This window comes from Haliotis cracherodii, unplaced genomic scaffold, assembly GCF_022045235.1.
Source record: "Haliotis cracherodii isolate W230 unplaced genomic scaffold, xgHalCrac1.p SCAF_3, whole genome shotgun sequence".
NCBI lineage: Eukaryota > Metazoa > Mollusca > Gastropoda > Lepetellida > Haliotidae > Haliotis > Haliotis cracherodii.
The window spans coordinates 31,756,974-31,781,429 of record NW_027266286.1 but is presented as its reverse complement, the minus strand read 5'-3'; the positions used below and the strand labels follow the sequence as shown (position 1 = coordinate 31,781,429).

The following is a 24,456-nucleotide window of genomic DNA, read 5'->3' as shown; positions in this document are numbered from 1 at the left end:
TTCTGTAGACATTATCAAAATATATCAGGCTTTTAGTATTCTCAAACTGTTGGGCTTAACTTCACGACCCGAGTTATTTTTCCCCGTTTCTGTAGTGTTTTTTTTTTTAATTTCTGGACATTTGATTGATTTAGAGAAAACCTTTGAAAGTCTTTGATTGATTGGTGGTTTGTCAGAAAGCCACTGAATTGATCTGTGATTGGAGGTTTGTCAGATAGCGTCTGTCCTAATATTTGATTGACAGTTTGACAGATGGTCTGTGCAGTGATCTTTGATTGATGATTTGTCACGTAGCCTATGTATTGACCTGTGATTGGTAGTTTGTCAGATTGTATGTCTATTGACCTTCTATTGGTGGTTTGTCATATTGATCTTCTATCTTTCTATTGGTCAACTTAGAGGCATTAAATCTGTATGTACAATCATGAAAATTCATTCCTTTAAGTGCTGCCAATGGACCATCTTTGAAACATTAACGTCGATAAGCTTGGCCTTTCCTACATTCTTACTATTTCTTGTCATCCTTCATGTTCATGGTGCTAGAGGTCAAGGTCAAGGTTATAACAGTTGCTTATCTGATAGAAACTTGAGTTCCAGCCTTTTCAGGTCACACTGGGCAGCTGTGGAAAGTCTACAAATGTCAGCATGAGTGGTGTCTTATATGTATATGTGTTGATCCTCCAATGTCTCTTTGCACTGGGGGATTATCCCTTCAGAAATACATCCCTACCGTGGGATGTGAGGGTAGAGGACCTAGTCGGGCGCCTCACCCTGGAAGAGATGCAAGAACAGATGGCCCGAGGGGGACGTGGTAATTTAGGAGGACCTGCTCCCGCAATCCCTCGTCTAGGTATCGGCCCCTACTCCTGGAACACAGAATGTCTGAGGGGAGACGTGGGGGCGGGGAATGCCACATCCTTTCCCCAAGCTCTAGGGCTAGCCGCTGCCTTCAGGTAGAGGTGTTATTGGGTAGATTAGATTTCTTTTGAAGATCATTTTTAGTGGACACACGTTAAACGTAATTATTTTTTTATATATGGAAAAGAGAGACGAGAAATACAACACAGATCCGCATTTATACTGTGCCTTGGTTCTAACTAGCTAACATTTAATCTTGTTTGAAGTGTTTGAAACCTTTTTCGAGATATTTTATCAGCAATACCAACATCACATAATGAGCTACCAATTACTACATATTCTTCTCATGCAATAACTCTGGATGCAAAAGCAAAAGTTGTATACTGGTATCTATCTTTTAAAACTAATCAGCTTTCTAGAACAAAATAAACATTTTCAACATAGCTTGTCATGTGAGTGTTCTGGCTATATTCTCATACAAATTAACAGATATATATATATAGATATCAGCTTACACTTGTTGTCCAAGTGGGAACCATGAACTCAAAAACAGACGGACCTACACATCTGGTGACCCTGTGGCACAATCAGCTTGAACGTATTACAAATTCTTCTTACTGTGTTCTTTTCCATTATTGTCTGGTGTCAAACGTTTGCAATCTATGTATGTACAGCGTGTGTGCGTGAGTGTGAATATAGTCAGTCAGCACACTTTCACAAGACGTGAACATTGCAGAAGTGTATATTTCACAGCAAGGACCTCATATACCGGGTTGCGGAGGCCACAAGTGTTGAAGTACGGGCTAAATATAACGACTACATCAGCAAAAAGGAATATGGCGATCACAAAGGCATAAGCTGCTTTAGCCCCGTCATCAACATCATGAGGGATCCAAGATGGGGACGGAACCAGGTCACAAACTTCCATCTTCACATCATCATATCTAAATGTTCATGTGCAAATCATATGTTTCATTTAGATGAAATTATGCCTTGCCAAGGATATGACTGATTCTGGGAAGTTTTTCAATATGGTATTTGGTCAACTGAATGATATTTTATAGATGAAATGAGAAGAATGTTTCAGAAAGAAAATAAAACACTTTTGGATATCTGTAGCATGGAGAATGTTGATACAGGTAGCAGGAACAAACACGAAAATAACATTTCACAAATATTTTGCATCTTATGAAAGAAAGTTAAACAGTGTAAAACCTTCAGAAGAATATTTGATTATAACAACAATGCTAAATGAAGCAATGGCAATAACTTCTAACCAATGGAATTGTAACAAAGGAATGCAATTTATTAAACCCATAACTGAATACATGTGAACAACAGCATCAACATAATCATTTCACATGATGGTTAGTGTTTATAGTAATGCACAAAAGTGGGAATTATGAATTATGACTATGACAAACAGTATTGTATCTTGTTTGAGTCGAACTGTTAATGTAACATAACAAACATGCTTTCTGAAATCAGGAAAGTTATGGAGAAGATCCGTACATGTCTGGTGTTTATGCTGCCAAGTTTGTGAAAGGCCTGCAAGGTAACGACACACGTTTCATCAGAGCTAACGCTGGCTGTAAACACTTCGACGCCTACGGTGGACCAGACAGCATCCCCGTACAACGACATAATTTTTCAGCCGTCGTATGTATCATTCTTTTTAACGAACGTCTACTGAAGGTACCTTTTAGCTTTGTCATATGAAGCACGTGTTCAAGTATGAAACATATCATAACTTAAAAAATCGAAGGATACATAAACTGCTTATTGATATAAGGCGGTGCAACCAGATTCGCATTAGAATACTTGATGGACTATTTGAGGATTCAGCATCAAACCGATTACAAAATCATCTTCCACTTGATGTATTACTCACATGGCGTCAAGAGATAAGAAACGTCTGTAATATCTTATAATCATATATAACGGATTCTTTTTCAATTCAACTTACATATATTTTGCTAAAATATAACGGATGTTTTATGTCTTGGATCAACAATGTCCCGAGTCACTCATTAATGTAAAACGCGGTTCACTTCGTACACAGCCGCTGCAACACTGCAATTACACCTTGTCGTCATGATTTCAAACATACAACCAGCAACTGTGCACAGAATCGTCTGGTTGGGTATTTTGTATGCTGCAGGCCCAATTGGCATTTTTATGTTACATGTTCTTGTGTCATCTTACATTATACCAGGAATTTGCTTTAGGGGTATAACAGTAAAGTAATTATATAAGGTGAATGATGTGTTGGAATGTAAACAACAGCTCCATAAAATCTCAATACCAAACGACAAAAGATGGCAGGAAATTAAATACGAGTATGGATATTGTATTTAATATACCCTCGAATTTCAATATTCAATTAGATTAATCTCAGAAACTAACATGCCTCCTTTTGTTAACACTGCCAATAATTTCTCTGATTTTTTGATTGTCTAGATTCATCTCATCAGAATACTTCTTTGTCACATTTTTCCGTACAGGATTTTAGTTGACAGAATTGTATCTGCCTTCTCTTTGTTTAGGTATCAGTACGAGACTGGCGTACAACATTCCTGCCAGCGTTTCGTGCCTGCGTCAAGGCTGGGACTTACAACATCATGTGCAGCTACAATAGGTGCAACACTGCTCCGGATACTGCTGTACCTTAAGTGACAAGAAAATGAAATAATCATAAAACAAAAAATGTCATAACTAAAACTTGCATAAGAATTTTAATGACATATTACATTGTGATTCAGAAGTTTCATTATTAGATTATTATGCAGATGTCCATTGCATTACATTAGTTTGATGCTTTCGCTTGGTTTTCAATTCCCACTTTGGTAAAGAGTGGGAAGCCCAACCTTGCCGTCAAGCCTATGGCTCGAATATTGCAAACCGTGTAAAACCTCTCTCAACACACGCCATTGTGCATGTGAATCATTTTCTCCAAATAGTTGGTTTAATTTTCATTTAGTATATGATTTTCCTGTGTGTACACTGTTCCCATGGTGAACCATCAGTGAATGTAAAGAAGAAGGGAGCCCTATGTTTTAGCTTCAACGGCACGCCAGCATGTGCCAACGCTCAGCTCCTGACGGATGTTCTCAGGAACGAATGGAACTTCTCTGGATACGTCATCAGTGACCAAGGAGCCATAGAGAGAATCATGTCAACACATCACTACCTCGACAATGGAGTCGACATAGCTGCAGCATCGGTGAACGCTGGTGTTAATCTGGAATTATCTGAGAATCTTCCCCAGCCGTACTTCTCCCTGATCAGTAGGTAGCATTAAACTGACTGTCTTTACGGTCATTACATCTATAGGCCGTGGTTGATAAATAATGTTCACCAGGAACACTCTTAGCTCTACAAGCACGTATCGGCCATCAGTACCAAGGAGTTAGGAACAAAGTTCCACCTTGTATTATCGCACCTGGGTATGTTTTATTTCTGGTTACGTGTATTTCAAAGTAAGTATCATTTAAGATAATGTGTGACATATACCACACTTCACAAACGGGTTAAGATCACCTTTTAACAATAATACGCACTGTTTATTTGCGTTGGTATTTTGATTTGATTCAAAGACCATTGGGCGCCCCTTGGCAGTGTGTACTACGGCTGTAGTACGGCTTGTCCATGGGGTGTCACATCTTCCCGAGGCAAGTGAGTTAATTGACTATAAAAGTCCAGTTTCCACCCTTGCCGAACTAGGCTGGTGTTAGAGAGTTACATTTTTGCTGGACCAACGACTCTATGCACAGTGCAATCACAATCACACAACGAAATCGAAATCCGGTTCGTTAACGTCATGCAGATTTCGGTCGATTGCAGTATTTGCAAAAGCATGTGCACCACCAACTCGTTTTCAACAGATATTTTCCAAATCGTTTCATGTTTTTCGCGATGTAAGACCCGTTTTATCACTATATAGATTTTAATTATCAATCAGATCGTCTTGACTGGGCGCCGCCGTTTTGTTTGAAGCAAATGCAAGTGATACGAGAGGTGGAATTTGATTGGTCCATAGGAGAGGCATGGAAGGGACATGACTCGTGATAGCCACTGGTGGCGCTACGATCGAGCCCTGGAATTCCAGCAAAGTTCGGCAAGGGTGAAAACTGGATTTTTAAAGTCAGTTAACTCTCTTGCCTCGGGAAGAATGGCGTGTCATAGTCCAGAGCACCTTAGTCATGAGTCTGGTGGATATGCATGATTGCATTATGCGTGGTATGTCATCCTTTATCACAAATTTTGATCAATTACAGCAATGTCTGTTGTTGTTGTTTTCCACAGAAAGAGTCCACCACAGACCAACTATGAATTCATTCATCTTACTTATTATTAATGTTACCCAGAGAATTGTCATTTAAAAAATTGGAAGAGACTTGATTGGTGTAGTTGAGAATGTGAACTGTCGAATGGGACACAAGTGCCCAACAAGGATTGAAATTTAGAATATCTTCTATCTGGTATGGGATTTAGGCTCATGTGAAATTTGTAACAAAGCAAATTGGTTGTTTTTTCAGTTATAACCTGGGTGAAATAGCTCATAATTTAAAATATACAGAAACGTTGTTTTGGAAACTCTCATCGACCCCTCTGTCAACAGCTGAAGCAGTCAAACAAGGCAAGCTGACGGAAGATTTGATTCGGGAGAGAGTGAAACCATTGTTTTATACCAGACTGAGGCTTGGAGAGTTTGATCCACCGGAAACGAACCCGTACACTAAGCTGGACATGTCTGTCATCGAGAGTGAGGCCCATAGAGCCCTGGCAGTTGAAGCAGCGATGAAATCCTATGTCTTGCTGAAGAACGCGAACAACTTCCTCCCCTTGACAAAGAAATATAATTCTATTGGGGTAAGGTCTTGTACATGTATACGGTATACATGTATGTATATGTATGACACAATCTTTCTTGTCATACAGTGGGCAGAAACCAACACGTACAGTCGTCTCAAGGGATGTATACAGGTTCAATGTCATATGCCAAAGGATCCTTAAGGAATATACGTCTCCGGTATATTAATACATATGAAACCGAGGCTGTGTACACTTTGCCGTACATATCACAAGCAAAAGGTCACCTTTTTTTCGAAAATGACGTTTTTCGTTCTGCTGGTCAATTTATGATTTGTTGCATGACCTGAGGACATTTTTGTCACTTTTCCAAAGCTATTATAACATTACCTGAAGTTTCATATTCCCCTTTAGGTGGTAGGTCCAATCGCTAATGACAGAATCAACATATTTGGCGACTACTCCGCCGATAGTGACCCCCGGTTTACCGTGACTGCCCTGGATGGCATCAAACAGTTGTCCTCAAACGTCCAATATGGCGCTGGCTGCTCAAACACTTCCTGCACGAACTACAACTCTTCCTCTGTTCAAGAAGTTGTGTCTGGGAAAGACTTAGTGTTCATCTGCCTGGGCACGGGTATGCAGCAGAACTAGTATCATTTCCTTCACTGAAGGTTGTCTTTATTATATTGCAATTAGTATGTATTAAACTACATTTGTTCCTGGTTATCTGTAGACGGAATTCAATAGAGGTATATAGAGTTACTTAAATACTCCTGGTTTTATTTGTCTATGTATCTGTGATATTTCCTTCAGTTTAGATATATACCTGTGAATAAATAGCTCTCGTCAGTATATCGATGAAATGAATACATGACCGAACAACGACATTTCAAACCTACGCCTAGCCCCATCATTCACCCGATGAAGACGGCAGGAAGTAGCTTTGAAATGTCGTTACAAAGAATATAAGCAGTTGTTATGTTCTACTGACTTCTGACTTTATATTGTTAAGTGTTGCCAGTGCAACCCTAATTTTGAACTCACTCATTGTGACTAGAGTGAGTGAGTTAGTTGGGTTTAACGCCGCTTTTAACAGTATTCCAGTTATATCGCGGCGTGTCAGCTTCATGTGGGAGGAAAGCCTGAAGTGATGCAGATCTCAGACGTTTACCACTTCGGTGAAACCCACGAGAACGGGTATGGTGCTGACAAACATTGAAACATAATCGGGGCGAACCGGGATTCGAACCCACAATCATAGGTTTCTGGCGTGTCCAAGGGACGCAACTCTGCACAGCGAATCGCGGTGCCTTAGACGACTGGGCCACCCGTGCCCCCATTGTGACTAGAACTACATGAAGTTGGTCGTTATCTATTTTCTAGTATTTTGGGTACATTATGTCACTGCATTCCTTATTCCTAATACTAATTTCCTTTGCAAAATACCTTTCAAATTCGGGGTTTCCTGGTCTACAATTTGTCAACAAATCAGTACGCTTTCTTCTTAAGAAAGTGTCACTGTACGGCCATGAGCAACTGGGATATTTCCCATATATGACATGGTTTGGTAAAATACAACCAGTTAATCTCAGAAAAAAAGGTAATTGGCAAACAAAATATTTTAATATTTTCCTCTTATCTTTTTAAAATCATTTTTTGTCCTACATCATGTTACACACCCCATGTTGCAATAATTATACTCGACTCCATATTGCAAGGGCAAGAGATCGAAGGTGAAGCACGGGACCGGCCAAATATGGAACTTCCTTCGGGACAAGCCGAACTATTACTAGATTCACTAAAATTCAGTAAGTGTCATCAGTTTTTACCAGCAATAAATGGACATGCTGGAAGTGGAAATATAATGCAGTGAAGAGAAATAAACTTTTCTTCACAGAATCAAATTGCGTAGTTTGAAACAGCGACCGAACCATATTATCTCCTGATAGCCTACTGACAACCCACATTAGACATTTTGCACATATATCAATATATCTCCTTTTGATCATTTTCATGTTTGTGTTACTTTAAAGTTCTATTTTCTTCCAAACTTCCTGTAACAATTTTGAGTAAAAGGGAAAACCTTATCCGTACACGAACATTTTAGCAATATCCAATATTGTCTTGATATAGCTCAATATTATACTGTACAAAGCTTTACAGGATGTTTTTATATGTTTTAAAGTGTGAAATAAAGTGAAAACTATGAACGTACAAATTGCCATGAATATATCACTCCTGATTCTTACAGGCGCAAATACGCCAATCGTCCTTCTGCTGTTCAATGCCGGGCCTCTGAACATTACCATGGCGGATGCCAATCCACAGGTTGCCGCCATCTTGGAATGTTTCTTCCCTGCTCAGGCTACAGGAGAAGCTCTGCGCCGTGTGCTCACCATGGATGGGCCGGGCTCTGTTCCCGCTGCCAGACTGCCCTACACATGGCCTAAGAGCCTTGATGGAGTGAGTAAAATTTCAGTTTCTGGACTGTTCACAGTGTTACATGAACTGCTCATATGCTACCTCCGCCAAAAGGTTCCAGCACTGGTCATCAACGTTAATAACTGGGGCTTGGGGCTTCCTCATCAGGATTTGTCCAAAATATATCACACTTTTTGCAAGAAGTAACACAATTTGGTATAAGGTGATCAGGTGCTGCAGTTTGGCTGGTTTCATATCATTGTCCCCGATGGCATGGGTTGTTGCTAATTCTTTCAGACACTAATTTTCACAGTGAGGCTATTGAGGTAGGGTCACATCACGTCCCTCTCAGTAGCAATCTTAGGAAGCTCAAGTCGATTCATTTCAGTTTCCAGCCATGACAAATTACTCGATGGCTGGGCGAACGTACAGATACTACGAGGACGAGCCATTGTACCCTTTCGGCTATGGCCTCTCCTACACCCAGTTCTTCTACATCACCCTGCAGTATGCCTACACCATACAGGCAGGGCAAGATGTCGAGGTCTCCATTCTGTTACAGAACGTAGGGAAATATGACGGTGATGAGGTCAGTATGATCTACTTGAGTCTTTACTTTACTGTAATGCCCTTTGTGTAATTGGTATTTATTACAATAAGACCAAGATCCACATCCACAGATTCCCATTGTGATATACAATCTGCTTATAAATATACAATGGGTCTGCTTTTTTTAATTGTCGATGATTACCTTCCTCACTGTTTATGAACAGATAAGTGTTTTTGTCAAAACAATTATGGACATTCTCGTTACATCTGTAACTTAAGAATAGCTACGTTATGCATACATAAAAAGTCATTACCAGAGGGCACGTCCCTCCAACACCCTCCACCATGTTGTCTGCTTCAGAATCAAATGTAGATCAGTCAACAGTTACGGATTCCTCAAAAGCAAAAGGCAGTACTCCTCTTTTAATAAGGAGAGTTGTTGAGTTATACATCCGGACTAACAGACAGAGCAGACAGAAAAATTCTTGACCTCTTCACGCAGAATCAAGATCACTATAAAGGAATTCCACTCTAAATTCATATTTCACCTAACAGAGTTCGCATTTTATCTTGACCACCTATTGGATTGAGCACCAGTCTGTAGAGCAAGAGGTCAGTGGTTCCGCCTTTGGCCGCGTCATACCAAAAGACAGTAAAAGATGATTCCTGGTTGGTGCTCATTATAAAGGGGATGAAGAAAGGAATGGTCGACTCGGAGTCAGCGACGTTTAACCCCGTGTCACCTCACCGCATGAACTAATCGGATTTCTAGACCAACACTTCAATTAGCGCCGCTTTCAGTTTTGGCTATTATTTTAAAGACTTTGAGATGCGTGAGTTCGTGATATGGCCATGTGTCAAGACACATGAGTGGTTTATTGGTAAAAAATTAAATTGTTCTTCTTCACAGATTGTTCAGATTTATATATCCTGGAACAACGCAAATGTGACAGTTCCACAACGACAGTTGGTAGCCTTCGAACGTGTGACCATTGCTGCCAATGCCTTCCAAGTAGTTAACATGACGGTGTCAGCAGAGAGCATGGCCGTCTGGGTGGACGACTCGGGGTGGGTGATAGAGCCAGGTGGGTGTTATCCTACATGTTTGTTTATTTGTTAGGTTATTGTTTAACGCCGGCAATATTCCAGGTATAAGACGGCGATCTGTAAACAATCGAGTCTGACCAGACGATCCAGTGATTGATATTATGAGCATCGATCTACGCATTTGGGATATGATGACATGCATCAACCAAGTCAGGGAGCCATGTGCCCTGGAGCTATGATACAACAGTATGAAGGTTTGTAAGTCTTAGCGCTAAGATCGCTTTGTGGGACGGGTACAAAGTTTCTATCATTTCTTAATACCTGCGCTGATACCATAACAATTTAGAAGTCTGATTGTTCTGCGAGAGGCTGTATCGAATGTACGCTAGATCACTATTTTGCTGATGTCCCGATCATCACGAAATAAAGTATTTATTCAGCAGCATTTCTTTTTATAACCTCCCCCTAGCACAACGGCAACAGCCTTTAAGTTAACACTTAAATGGAACATGTTATTACAATCATCAACAGCTGGATTAAGTTATATCTATGTAAATGGGTTTTGACAAACACTGGCCATGTTGCCCTGTAGGTTGGGGAAATTACCAGTGCTGGGCCACTTTACCTCGCTTTCACAAATAACAGCATAACGGTAATCTACATGTATGCTGATCGACAAAAGTTCCTGTGACATTGAAAAAGATTTAATGCAAAGTTATGTTTTTTACCAATTTACAATTTCGGTTTGCAACAGATAAAAGACTCATGTAAGTGTTCAAATGGTTTAATTTGCCATACTGACTTCAGAAAATGCATGATTTCATTACAAAAACCATGAACATGCCAAATTTAAAAATTTTCAAATCAATAACGTGTCTGTCCACCTCTGGTTGCGATGCAAGCAACACATCGTCGTCTCATGGAATGGACCAGGCGTCGCACAAAGTCCTCTGGGATATCTGTCCATATCTGCTGGAGCATGTATCGAAGTTCCTGGAGTGTCTGTGGAACACCTGGTTGACCTCGAAGGCGCCGATCCATCTCATCCCACATGTGCTCGATTGGTGAGAGATCAGGGGAGCGAGCCGGCCAAGGGGTGACATTCACGTTGTTTTGTTGAAGAGAATCCTGAACAAGTCGAGCAATATGAGGCCGGGCGTTGTCATGTTGAAAGGTAATGCCCGGGCCATAACGACGCAAAAACGGTAGAACAGGGCCGATGATCTCGTCGCGGTAGCAGTGTCCATTGAGATTTCCCTCTACCACTATCAAACGGCTCCTCTGTCTTGCTGTAATCCCACCCCATACCATAACGCTGCCGCCCCCGAACCGATCTTCTTCCATGATACAATGATTGACGTAACGTTCACCTCGACGTCGGTACACTCGAATCCGTCCATCGCTGTGGCTGAGGTGGAAACGAGAATCGTCAGTGAATAGAATTTGTCCCCACTGCATGGCCGTCCAGCGTAGACGCTGTCTGCACCACTGTAGACGTGCTTGGCGGTGGTTTCCTGTCAAAATGGGACGTCTTGCGGGTCTTCTGGCGACAATCCCTGCACATCTGAGGCGACGACGTACGGTTTGTGAAGATATTCGTCGAAGGCCAGGGATGTTTCTTGCAGTCACTGTTGCTGGCTGGAATCGATTTCGTAGGTGTGTTGTTCGAATCTAGTTGTCTTGTCAATTATTGGTTACGCGTGGCCTGCCACTCCGAGGATGGTCTCTCACTGCATCGTCTGTTCCCAACGTTGCCATAAACACCAAATGGTGTTTCCGTGGACGTTAAATTGTCTTGCAACATCACGTTAACTCGATCCTGCTTCAAGCATACCAATGGCCCGCAGACGCTCCTTTACGGACAGGCGTGGCATTTCGTAATGTTGATTAATTGCGTAATTTTTCTGAGTGGTTGTTGTCATCACGATGCTGAACAATGCATATGGAATCCCGTTAACGCACATGTTTTTATACCCATTCGTATGGGGCTTGCATAAAAGTTAACTTTTGCATGGAATGCATGCTTTTCTGTAGCAGTGGCGTTTTTGTGACGTTTTTGTGACAATATTTAAAACCAAACTTTACTTGTTTCAAAAATACACTAGAATATTGGTATCACAGGGACTTTTGTTGTTGAGTATACTTTTTAGTTTCTTTTCAAATGCATATAAAGTTAGTCAGTTAACAAGAATGAAAAAAGGGTATCTCCAAAACTAAATAATAACTGTAACATGAACGTTGCAAAGCAACACTTTCCTATCAAAGTATCTACACGTCATTCCTTCAACTGCTTATAAGCATATCCAAATATAACATGATCTTAGTTTAAACCATACAATACAAATAAAAACATAAACTGAGAAATGAAATCCTGATCCCTAGAGCAACTGCAACATTCAAATTTAATAAAGCATCTGTCTTGTCCAAACTTGTTCTTAAGAATTACGGTTAGTTTAGTATATATACTTCAACGACAGAGATCGCAAATATCCTTCTCATCTCAACACTCTGCATGGAGCCATTGCCTACACTATGCACTGACGCGAGCTACTCACAAATGACTGACTGATTTGGTTTGCCTTGCTAGTGTTTTTTATCTCTTCTGTCCTTTCTCCTCAATCACTTTCTTGTAAGATGATGCTGTAACTACGATTGAAGAGTCAGATTTTTCTGTTTCGTCTCCGTGTCTTGCGTTTCAGTGGTAGTGGTGAGAGAGCTTCAATCTGTCTTCTAACATCTGGGTGGGGTTCGTCTGCAGGGCCTGCAGTACAGTATCCGATGTTCCAGGCTCTCATTGTGGCTTATGGTGGCAATACTGCATCGGATGTTGACCTAGATCCTGACTCCGGGTTGCCATAAGGCAAGGCTGTTGGGGAAAGTTATGTTTCAGCCTCGGGTTCACCGATAACAACTAAACCTGCAAAATCGTCATCAGTGAAAACACCCGGGTTAAAGGGTCATATCCCAATGAAAGGAAGCCACTGGTTGCTTTCGGCATTGCTGCCGTCACCGTGTAGGCAAAGCTAAACATTTTGCCATGGCAAACAATGAAATTCTCCTGCCTGGGTTCATAAACATCCACTTGTCAGCTTCTTTGTTGGAGTTAACCTAAAGAGGCCTGTCTATGGATTTAAGCTTGTGAGTGGTATGTGGAGGTAACAAAATGATGGCAATTCCGTACAGAGTTGGTTGCCTTCAGAGTTTTATGGCTACTGTGCCCATCCAGAATGACAGGGCTTTGCATACTGAACAAAATGCTTGAGCCAGCAGAGGTTAATCCATCACTTGCCTTTTCAATAGACCCTGATGGTGCCCTCTTTATTAAAGCTGGCGACATTCACATTTTGGGGATTAGCATAGAAATTTGTAGGTGCCAGATGAATTCAGGCAACAGATTGCAGTCACAGTAATTCCCCTTTCACCACTCATGACTCTTCGCCCCGTTTTGCGAAAATGAATGTGAGAAAATAGTTCAGATTCGAATGTTTCCTTGAATACCTCCCTAAGTCTGCCATATAACCCGGGGTTTTAAAACCTATCCTTTTAGCATCCCGCTTCCTTGGAATATTCATAGTCCATTTCATTTCCTGATTTGGTCTCTTCTTGTGAACCCCTCGCCGTGAAATTTGCTGATGCGGCGTAAAACATTCATTCATTCATTCATTCATTCATTCATTCATGTGAACGCTTGGAGCCTTCCCAATGACAACTGCCTTGACTAGTATTTCTGATATGTTGCTCACCATTTTGTTCTGCAAACACTACATTCACATGCCATCGACATAGGCCTCGATAACTTAGAAGCAAATATAGATGCATAGGGGCAAATATAGATGTGATGGCAGTCTGTGAGTAGAAAAAAAACTTTTCTAAGGTACTTCTATGCACATTCAATAATAGGATCCTGTTTAGGCCAGATGTTGTAAGATGTAAAGATTTCTGTCAGTGCCTCTGTCGACTTCTCATCAAAGTAAGTATGGCTTCTAGTCAGATTCAGAAAGAAATAATCAACTGATATATGAATTAGATAATCATCTGGCATTGGCATAAACGTTCACATGACAACATATACACACAGTACAAATTTGCACTTGTGTAAATTTACATTTGAACCTGCTCCAGACATGGCGCAAATTTGCACCTAATGTAAATATATACACACATGAGTAAACGCGTTCACATGACAAGTATGTTCACGTATGAATATTTACACACGTATGTAGATATACAAACATATGTATATATGTGCAATTGAATGGGGTATGAGTACCTCTATCTCTTTCGGTTTAAGTTCAAAATTCACTCCCAACATATTCTTTAGCAAATTCAATAGCCATGATCACTCAAGGGCAGGTACCCTCGTGCATTTTTTTTTAGCAGGCACCATGTTGGAACAACATTTTCAAAAGTTGTTGTATAGAAGTTTCTTTTGTATGTATTGGGGATAAAAACACAAATAAAACGGGTTAAAGCGCAAAAATTGTGCATCAGGTGGAGACCTGTTTTCTGTATGGGGACAGGTTGCCCTATTTCCTACATTCACAGCCGAGTTTTCTTTGTGGTTACGGAAAACGGACAGGTTGGCGGATTGAAATTTACAGGTATCGAGTCGACGTTTGAAACCTTTACATTGAAAACACTGTGGGTTTATCTCCTCATTTACCATCACGATAATCCTCTTCAGGGAACATCCGAATGTTTGTTGGTGGACAGCAACCAAGTCAACAAAAGTCAGCAGCATCAAGAGTGTTGGAGGGTGGATTCAAAGTCGAGGGGTCCAAGTACCTTGGCGTGTATTAATCATCTTTCATTAATAAAACAATCCTTGATGCAAAAGACTTAACTATTCCACCGTTATCTATTTCACACAAAACGATATGTCCTGTACATAAAAATGGCCATCAAGTCTCATTTAAAGGACACAAAAAGTTCAGAAAGGTCAGAATTATTGTGAATAGTTCATCCATGAAATAGATATCTAGGTTTTATCGTCAGTCACCCAAATAATTTGGTCAAATCAATGGTCCTTCCCCAGTTTTTGGTGAATGCAATAGGGTGAATGGCTAATTAGTATCTGACAATTTACGTTGCAGTCACTATTCCCAGAAGAAATTGACTTTATTATCATCCTCCACGAACTGGTGTGGGGAATATAGGAGCTGAGTTCGTCCGTCCGTCCGCTTTTCAAAGGGTACCAATTTCTCAAAAACTATTTAAGTTGGGGAAATGAAATTTTACACACTTATGTTACTGGTCATGATATTAAACGAAATCGACAATTGGGGTCCAAAATTAATTTGTACAGAGTTATGGCCCTTGCTATTCAACTTAGTGTATAGTGTCTGCAAAGGGGGAAAGTTTTCTCAAACTACTGAAGTTACATGAATGAAAGTTTGCGTGCTTATCTAAGAGATATCTGTTTGTTATTTAACGCCGTACCCAACAATATGCCAGCTTAATGACGGCGGCATGTACGTGGACCGGACAAATCAGTTCTCAAGAGATACTTGTCAAGACAGAGTTCGAAAATTGGTTCCGTAATTGTGTTTTATATAGTTATGACCCTTGCTCCAGGTTTTCCAACTTGATGCTGTGTCTGCAAAGGTGATAAATTTTCTCAGAACATACTGAAGTTGCATGACTGAAAGTTAGCATGCTTATCTGAGAGATACTTGTCAAGACGAGTTCGAAAATAGTAGCCGTAAAATATTTTTTTACACATGATCCTTGATCCATGAGACTTTTCTTAGTGCACAAGGTTTCTCAGAAACTACTGAAGTTACATGAATGAAACTTTGCAAGCTTACCTAAGAAAAACTTATCAAGACAAACTTCGAATTGGTGCCGTAAATAATACTGAACCGCTAAAGAAACGTCACCCAAAGTAACAGTGCATTGTAACATTGTAACATTGTAAGTTTTGACACAGTCTCTAAAATTTAACATTACCTTGTCCGGAAAAATGAAATTTGATCATGAAAAACAAAGTAGATGACAATAAAACCGATCGCCCAATCGCATCACGGCAACGGCCATGGTAATCCGATGCACGTGAGTTCCGTGCAAATTGAAATGCACATGCGTTCCCCCATTTCTTTTCCTATAAAAATCTACCCAGATCGGATAACATTCATTCGTTACTGAATTGCTACCACATGCCAAGATTGTCAAGAAATCAGCGACACCAAGCCCTTGGACGATTGAAAGCTGGACAAATCGCCCGGCAAGTTGCAAATGCATTTAAAGTCCACGTAAGGACCATATACAGGCTCCAGCAACTGTACGAGACCACCAACACTACAGATGACCGACCACGTAGTGGAAGACCAAGGGTCATCATTCGACGTCAGGATCGTCAGATTGTGCGACAGCATCTTTGTGATCGCTTTATAACTGCTGCGGAAACTGCTCGACAGACCATGGGGACACACCAGTGACACATTTGTGCGGACGCCGTGCGTCGACGATTGACGAACAGACACCTCCACTGTCACAGGCCACAGCGAGGGCCCAATCTGACATCACGTCATCGCCGGGACTGTCTTCAGTGGGCAACACAGCACCAGCATTGGCGCCACCAGCAGTGGAGAAGAGTCACTGTATCTCAACAGCGGATGGCAGAGAGTCTGGCGACGCCGTGGGGAACGTTATTCGGATGCTTGTGTTGTTGAGAGAGACTCGTGGAGTGGTCTGAGCATCATGGTGTGGGATGGAATTGGTCTTGCACAGAGGGTCGGCCCTGTGGTCTTCCAGAACATCGGCCAAGGGAGGGGCAATGGTGTCACAGCAGCTCGGTACATCGATTAAGTCTTGAGACTACACGCCATACCTCATTTGGCACTTCGCCGCAACCACGAGTTTAAGCATGACAACGCCCGTGCCCACACTGCGAGAGCAACAAGAGACTTCCTCCAACAGAATGGCATCAGAACCATGAAGTGGCCTGCCCTCAGTCCCGATTTAAATCCCATTGAGCACCTGTGGGACGAGATTCAAAGACGGCTGAATGACGTCCGACCAAGGCCGACAACTGCAGCTGAACTGCGTCAGGCGTTCCTCAGATTGTGGGCTCAAGTGGCCTTCATCAACCGTCTCATCCATTCCATGTATCGACGTTGCACGGCAGTTGTCAATGCACATGGCGAACACACAAGATACTGACTTGTGATGCCATTTTCTCAGAGACTAGTGTTGTGTTTCACTTTAAGAACATTTGACACTTTAATTTCAACCTTGATGATCAGTTTTGCCAAGTTTCATCTTTTTGATATGTCTCAAAGTATGTTTACAATGTTTGGACATAAGGTTTCTTATATCTATCCATGGTGGCATTTCTTTTGTGGTCTAGTGTATTATTCTCCAGAGTGTCTTCCATTGCTGCATGTATTCAGATTTTGACCACACACATTTTTTACCCCTGATCCGTTATTTTACTTCGTGCACAGTGTCGTCTGCAATTGGGACAAGTTTTTCTCAGAAACTACTGAAGTTACTTTCCAAGAGAGAATTGGTGCCATTAAATTATTTTTGTCCAGAAAATGGGCCTTTTATGCGTATTAATTTTATGTTTAATCCGTGTTTTTGATGACACAAAACCACCCTAGAGCCTATTTCTTAAGGCTTTATATAACTTTATTTCACTACTGTGCGAACAAATAACATTCTTATATGCCCCATGGCATTGGGAGCGTGATAACGCCATTCAAATTAGCAACGTCCCACTAGTCATAGGAATAGTGGTAAACAGAAGGGGGTCGGATAACAATGTGATTTGTACATACAGAAGCCATTAGGCCTGGTGCGTTCAAAATGAGCAATCAGCGTTCTGATGGAGTGTTAAGCAGAAACAATTTAGCAGTAAAAGTTGGTTCATTAATGTGTTACACGTGACAACTGAACAGTAATCTAGTAATGTTTGTTTGTCGTTTAACGCTGCATTCAGCAATATTCCTGATATATTGGGAGGGAAGCCTGGGTTTTGTGTTAGAACAGGATATTTTGTCGATCAATGTTTCACACACGGAGACAAACATTGTTAAGAAACATCAACACTTTTTTATCAAGACATCCAGCATGTGCAACGAACGACATATATTTTGAGGTAAAACCTTAGGACGAAAACTATTTTCCTGTATGTTTCTGGAATATTTGTTTTTAAAAGAATCTTTGAACGTTTGAGCTTCCTCTTGTTTCAACTACTTTGTAAGTCGTAATAGACACTCCTTGTACCATGTACTTTTCAGAAGTCTACTAAATGACAGAAGTCTACTAAATAACATGAAGATTGCCACTGTTGAACTGTTCGATTGATAATATCGCAAAGGGGGTGGACAATGGCTAAATGTTTTCAAAGAGCTAAAACATACATGTTAGTAACAAATCCATGTTCCTCTCACAAAGAATCAACTAAAACTAAACGACAAAACAGCGTTTTTATCATTATTCCCTGCTATGGGATACATTAGAATGTTGTTTGTCCATACAGATGTGAAACGCAAAACAGATATTTTTGCCCATAAAAGCAAAATTAGGGGACAAAGAGGTGCAAAATGAAGAGGTTCAATGTGTCATTGTCAGAGACAAATTTCCCGGATAAAAATGATCACAACATAGACATGCAAACAATTAGGAAAAACGCACCCATTGTATTAACAGCAGCACGGCATCTGCGTCAATCAAACAGTGACAGTTCAAAACTGGCTAAGTTTAACAGAAGCAGTGCCATGGCCAGCCTGGGGGGACAGGGAGTGGTTGCATACTCGTCTCTTCAATGGGCAGGAGATGTCAGGCCGCTATCAATTCCAAGCGTTCTTGAAGGTAGATGACCTTCACCTTGGGCTTTTCCTATGTACTGATAACTGAGATGACTACAATCACCAGGTGTTCTTTCCACATTCAGGCTCAATACCTTGTACGGTTCCTCCTATAAACATATCTTCCTCCCTCACACAAATCTGGTTTTGCATTTCTTTTTTTTGAAGAGTATACATTGAGAAAGGGAGGGTGATTCATTCACCGTTCATGAAAGCAACCTGTATTTGGGTTAAGTGCAACTTGTTGCCAAGGAATCATGTGTTTGATACATATGCAAGTTTCATAACAAAATATTAAAAGGTTTCCAAGTTATGTTCCAGAAATGAAACGTGGCAGAAGGGCAGACGAACATGATAGGGCATAATAACTGTGGTGAAATGTTTCAACTCTAGAAATAAACAACAGGAGAGCAACAGCACACAATACAATTTAATTAAATGATTACAAGCCATGTACATTTGTATTCCATTGTAATCTGTGTTTTAACCCATTATTCAGCATCATTCCATGTGGTTGTAATGTCCTGACACACATGAATAATGAGTTAAGGCAAAACATAAGCCAACAAACAATGAAACCAGTTCCAAGTTTTAGTGTGCAGAAGCATAGGTTACACATGACAAACTGTTTCATACTTACACCACTTTGCTGTAACTTAAATACAAAACAAAATACACATTCTTCTTAAGGATGAATACAAAGTGGTTAGGTTAATAATTTCAAGGTCAAAGAACATATGTAAGTGATTATTAGACACAACAAAAGAATTTCATTTAATTATCCAAAAACACTATTAATGCAGAAACTGGGTAACTGTGTTCATTGATGTTTGACAGACGCCTGGGCATAACCAATGTCGCCCCACAGAAAACGTCATCATTTTGAGCACCAAAGCAAATCTATAGAACTAATTTGTTCTTTTGGTATGTACATTATAAATGTACAAAATAAATGTGGGATTAAAGGTTTCCATTTAGAAAATGAATGTATGGCTTGCTGGTTAAGTGTTTAAGAAATAATGTTAAAATAGTTTTCAATGTCAAATTTACAATGGGTTTACATTTAAATGCAGTACATTCAGGACATGTTAATATCTGAATACATTTACATCACAGGATTTCATTTCACACTTAGCGATATAAAGGAAAAGCTTGAATGAAAGTGTGCATGTCACATAACTAATGTTTCTAGGATAGATTTTCAAAAGACTAGCAAAATTTTACAGAACATTGTTTTTACTACAAACATAATTTTTCAGGCACAGAAATGCCCACAAATGGAAACTAGAGTGTGCATATAAAGTTAAATAATTCACAACAGAAAATGTGGTCAACTGTCTCATTTAGTAGTACATAACACTGTTGCACATTGTCTATAATAACTAATGCATTTATAACAAAAGGTATTTTGATCTTGTCTGGCTCCGACTCTGAATACCAGCTGAATTTTATGTATCATTCTGAAATATTCAAATCTTTTAGGAAGTACAATCAGCCTTGAATAATTTAACCTGTAAACCAGACACAGTTACTGTTGATGTTTTTCAAGGCTTCATCAAACTATATTGTAGTTTTTCAAAAGAGTACAAATGACAAAGAGCCTTATGTCTTCAAAGCACAGCCAAAGGAAATGTGGTGGGAACAATAGGACTCGCATCACCATTTGTAATTCAACTGTAAAACATAGCCTGATTAAGTAGTGTCACTCATGCGCCATTACAGAGAAGCACAGTATCATACACCAGAGTAATCAAATACACGCAGAAGGGTGGAGACAGAACATGTGGTAAAAGTGGAAACATTAATAACAGTTTCGACACATTTTTAGGCAAGTTTCAATTGAATGTAACAGTTATGCTGAATCAGAAGAAAATTGGGTGCTAGTATTAAAATACTGTCAAAACATATGAAGACAGTGAACAACTAAGGAAATGCCTTCCTCTAACTGTACATATCTAACTAACAAAGTCTAGTATATGCACAAATACAAATCAGGTCTGATGTTAATTTTAAATATCTTTCCATGTCAGAACACATTAATTTGTCTGAAAGCCAAAGCATTGTCTTAAGAAAGCATGAGATCAAATGGCATTGAAACTGTTTTTCAAAACAATGCTGGATATCAACAAACCCAACTTAATGTGAAGTAACTATTCAAGACAAGGTAAGATCTCATCACAATATTCCCAATACTTCAGCACTAAATATTGATCACGTTGTTCAGGCAACTGTCAAAAACATGGGTCAATGAGATTTCAATATATTTTATAGTCATTCATGATGCTTCATACCCAACACTGATGCAAAGTTAGACAATACAAACTGACACTGCTGAATGTTACCAACTGGTCAGCTTAATACCTCCAGTACAGAAGGCAGATGGGGTTTTACATGACTTCCGCAAACAGACTGTTGTGTGACACACATGGGCTTCATAATAGTACCCTTGAAGCAAACAGAAGTCTCATCTTTGGTGAAAGCAAGTGCACATCCCAAAAAACTTTTACCTTCCCCCTTCTGACATGTAGCAAACCAATATTACACATTACTTTCTAAATAAATTAGATACAAATAGAAATTCTAATCAAAACTTAACAAATCAGTTTCAGTTTGAGCACTTTTAAGCTTAAATAGCCTCAACAAAAATATTTTCTTTCATTTGCATTTTTGTGACCATGGTCAGTATAAAATGCATCATTTCATTACATTTTCAAATATACAGATCACAATTCAAGACACCAAAAGTAATGAAACAGCAGATCGATATCATCTTTCACTATCCAAAAGCCAAGTTGATACAATAACATTTGACATAAAGGCTGTACATGTACCAATCTGTGCATGAGTAAATAGAGCTACAAATCAACCCAAATGATCTTGCTTAAAGATTCAAGAAGGCTCTAACAAGAAATGCATATTTACTCCAGTGCAAAAGGTTCAGCTGGTTCAACGAGTAACTAGTCAAATATTGGATGTGCCCAAAACATTCTCTCCAATTCAATGATACAAAGACAAAGTCATTACAAAGTCCCTAAAGCACTTTTATCCATCAAAATCCTTTTCTGTATGCATCCAGATGATACTTGAGTGACAGGCATGGCCTGCTGAGAGATTAGGATCAGGTCAGGATTGAGACTTTGTGCCAAGTATCACAAGTAGTTTGTCCTCCACGCTGGCCACTAGCTTCTTGTTGAGGAGTCTCTCCAGGTGATCCAGTAGCTTCTCACTCGGGTTCAGGGGTGCAACAATGCTCTCATCAGAGATCTCAGACAGACACTCAACTAACAGTTCCACAAAATGACACCTGAAGAAAACAAAATTCATACGATCATAAGAAAGGAAATAGGTTACTGTCAGACAGGTGTATTGCAGACGAGGTTATTGCAGAGTAGTGTGAAATTTACAGTATGCTTATATGGGTCAGTCTCTGATAGATCAAATGTGTAGGATGCTTGTCAGAAAAATTTCTTTTCCTGTCATCTTGCCGAGGCAACAGACTATAAATGTCCAGTTTCCACCCTTGCCGTACTACGCTGGAATTTTGTGGCTCGATCATAGCACCACCAGTGGCTATTACAAGTTCTGTCTCTTTTTTATGTCCCTTTAAGTGACCAATCAGATTCAACTTCTCATATCACTTGTATTTGCTTCAAACAAAATGTCGGAGTCCAATCAATAAGATCTGATCGATAATCAAGATCTATATTGTAATAAAACGGTTCTTACCTCGCGAAGTGCATCAAATCATTTGAGCACCTTGACTAAACATGAAAACATTTGGAAAATATTTGTTGACGCCCAGTTGACAGTACATATGCTTTGCAAATCCTGCAGTCAATGGGAATCTGCATGTTGAAATTCATGTTGTTTATGAATTGGATGTCTAGTTCACAGTGTTAGAAATTGGCACAAAAGTACTCCCGGAAATGAAAAAAAACTGTTTTTCTCAATTTAAAAATCGACACAAAGTGTTACGTAGCTGTAAATACGAAATAACAAAACAACTCGAAAAGTACTAGTCTGGATTTGCTAGTTTGATCTCAGTGAACAATACAAAATGTACTTTACAGGAGGCAATTTGTCGGCACTTTCAACATTCAAAAATAAAACAAAGTCCAAATTGACATAGCAGAAACAGACTATAGGCATTATGCGCCTGTTCTCACCTGTCGTCAAGGTGTCATAGGTCACCTTGATCTACTGACACCTGGTTATGCCCTGTTTCACAATAGTCTGTTTTATTCACATTTTTACACACTTTTACGTGTGAAAAGGCATAAAAACATTTGATACGCTGTATTTGTGCCACGGCCCAATTGGTATTAATTTAGTTGTTTGAATATTTATATATTTTGTATATTAACTGCATTTATTTAAGATCTGAGGTAAAAAAAAACCAGTTTTTTTTCATTTCGTGAGTACTTTAGTCCTTACCAAACTGCCCAATAGTAAAGGTATCCTAAGGACTAGTAGAAATTGGCCCGTTTTTGAGGTTTTGCTATATGTTATCATTATAAGGACAAGTGGACAAAAACTGTAAGTTTCTAACCCTGCTTAGTTCATTTTGATTGAAGTATGCATAGACTCGTTAGTCCAGCCAAAATGTAACTCCAGAGTTCAAGCCAAGTTTCGGTAAGGGAGGAAACGGGACTTTTGTAGAAGATGTTTGAAAACCACCAAGACACCACTTCTATTGATGTATCCATCAAGTCCTTACAAAGATCTGACCAAGCAGATGTGATGATTATGGCCTGTATGTCCACAGGCAATCGCCTACATCCCAAAATTCATATATGTCGCACAGCTAATGTAAACTTTCTAACCTGTGAGCATATGTAAGGAAGCAATATATGCAAGTCCTATCAGTCTTTGCCAGAACAGGGTAATATGCTGGGGTTTAACAGTTTTTAGCTGTTCCAGTTTATTATCCCGTGACAGCTCAAATAGACATGTTCCACAGACCTGTGACCACAGTTACGGTTCGGACTGGATCATAGTCATCCACATTCTCACCCACACGGCCGTCGATCACCGGTCATAGACCGGATAAAAATTTCAATTTGACCGATGGTTTGTTTAAGTTGTCAGACTTTTGACCGATAGAAATGCTAAGCAAGGGGTCTATGACAGATTTTTAAAAGTACTGATTTAACTTCAAAATTTTACTGCATCCGCAATCTTTGTTTATTTGACTTACTGACTTTTGCCATTGACTTATTACATTTCTAAGGTCCAAGTCATTGACCCGTATACAGGCTTTTGTGTCAAAATCGCTGGATTGTCCATTTCGATTATTTGGAAGCCACCTCTTATTCTTTTGATGGAGATTTCAAGCTTCAGGCACCATTGATAGGAACAAACCGTGAAAAGTCTCAACTGCAGTGGCCATGTGGTTTCAGAGAAAAGGTCCACTTCAATAATTACAAAATGCCCATATTTAATGTCAGACAAGCACACATATTGAAACCCATACATGGCTGTAATGATTTGAAAATGTAACTCCGCAGACAAGCTGGAATGGTGGTCTCACGCAAAAAACATTTTAATCGGTAATCAAACAAATGTTTAGCTCCAAAACAGCAAATGCAGATTCATGAATTGAAATAAACACAAACAGATAAACCATAATCAAATACAACTTAGACTCACCAGTTTGTTTGCAGCTGATTATCAATATCAACAGGAGAGGTATTCTGGTAAATTTCTTCCATTCTGACCAGCATTGCACACAATATGGTGGAGCCAAACTGTCAACAGAAAAGTCATTGATTCCATACGTTACAAGTGGACATTAACATATGAACTGAGGACTTTATCAGGTTCCCAAGAACATTCTCTGCAGGAAATGATAATGACTCAGCTGCATTTTGGAGAAAATAATGTGGTTTTAGAAATTTCTATTTCAAGAAAAGAAAACCAACACAGAACACAAACATTTAAAAAACTACATCAT

At 39.7% G+C, this 24,456-nt stretch overlaps 2 protein-coding genes across 3 annotated transcripts in view; one reads left to right on the top strand and one right to left on the bottom strand.

Annotated features, from left to right (window-relative positions):
• Positions 1–628: 628 nt before the first annotated feature.
• On the top strand, positions 629–14,490 carry LOC139473918 (uncharacterized). The gene is made up of 12 exons (XM_071256726.1): positions 629–953; positions 1,612–1,771; positions 2,347–2,517; positions 3,405–3,496; positions 3,919–4,145; positions 5,480–5,730; positions 6,085–6,307; positions 7,392–7,481; positions 7,925–8,136; positions 8,483–8,683; positions 9,554–9,728; positions 14,375–14,490. Exons 1-12 carry the CDS (start codon positions 646–648, stop codon positions 14,488–14,490), a joined length of 2,226 nt encoding a protein of 741 aa, XP_071112827.1. The 5' UTR covers positions 629–645.
• Positions 14,491–18,823: 4,333 nt separating this feature from the next.
• Positions 18,824–24,456, bottom strand: part of LOC139473820 (protein PAT1 homolog 1-like) — a 31,444-nt gene continuing 25,811 nt past the window's right edge. For both annotated transcript variants that reach the window (XM_071256580.1, XM_071256581.1), the window contains 2 exons: positions 24,153–24,250; positions 18,824–21,807 (listed from right to left, as the gene is read on the bottom strand). In XM_071256580.1, coding sequence (XP_071112681.1) covers positions 21,627–21,807; positions 24,153–24,250 — 279 coding nt within the window. In that variant the 3' untranslated portion in view covers positions 18,824–21,626. The remainder of the gene's footprint in view (positions 21,808–24,152; positions 24,251–24,456) is intronic.

What these genes read in the sequence shown, in the direction of transcription:
- LOC139473918 (XM_071256726.1), top strand. Translation starts at nt 646, where the DNA reads ATGAGTGGTGTCTTATATGTATATGTGTTGATCCTCCAATGTCTCTTT. An exon ending in GACATAATTTTTCAGCCGTC is followed by an intron (nt 2,518 to 3,404) that starts GTATGTATCATT and finishes CTCTTTGTTTAG; the next exon opens with GTATCAGTACGAGACTGGCG. An exon ending in GGCCTAAGAGCCTTGATGGA is followed by an intron (nt 8,137 to 8,482) that starts GTGAGTAAAATT and finishes GATTCATTTCAG; the next exon opens with TTTCCAGCCATGACAAATTA.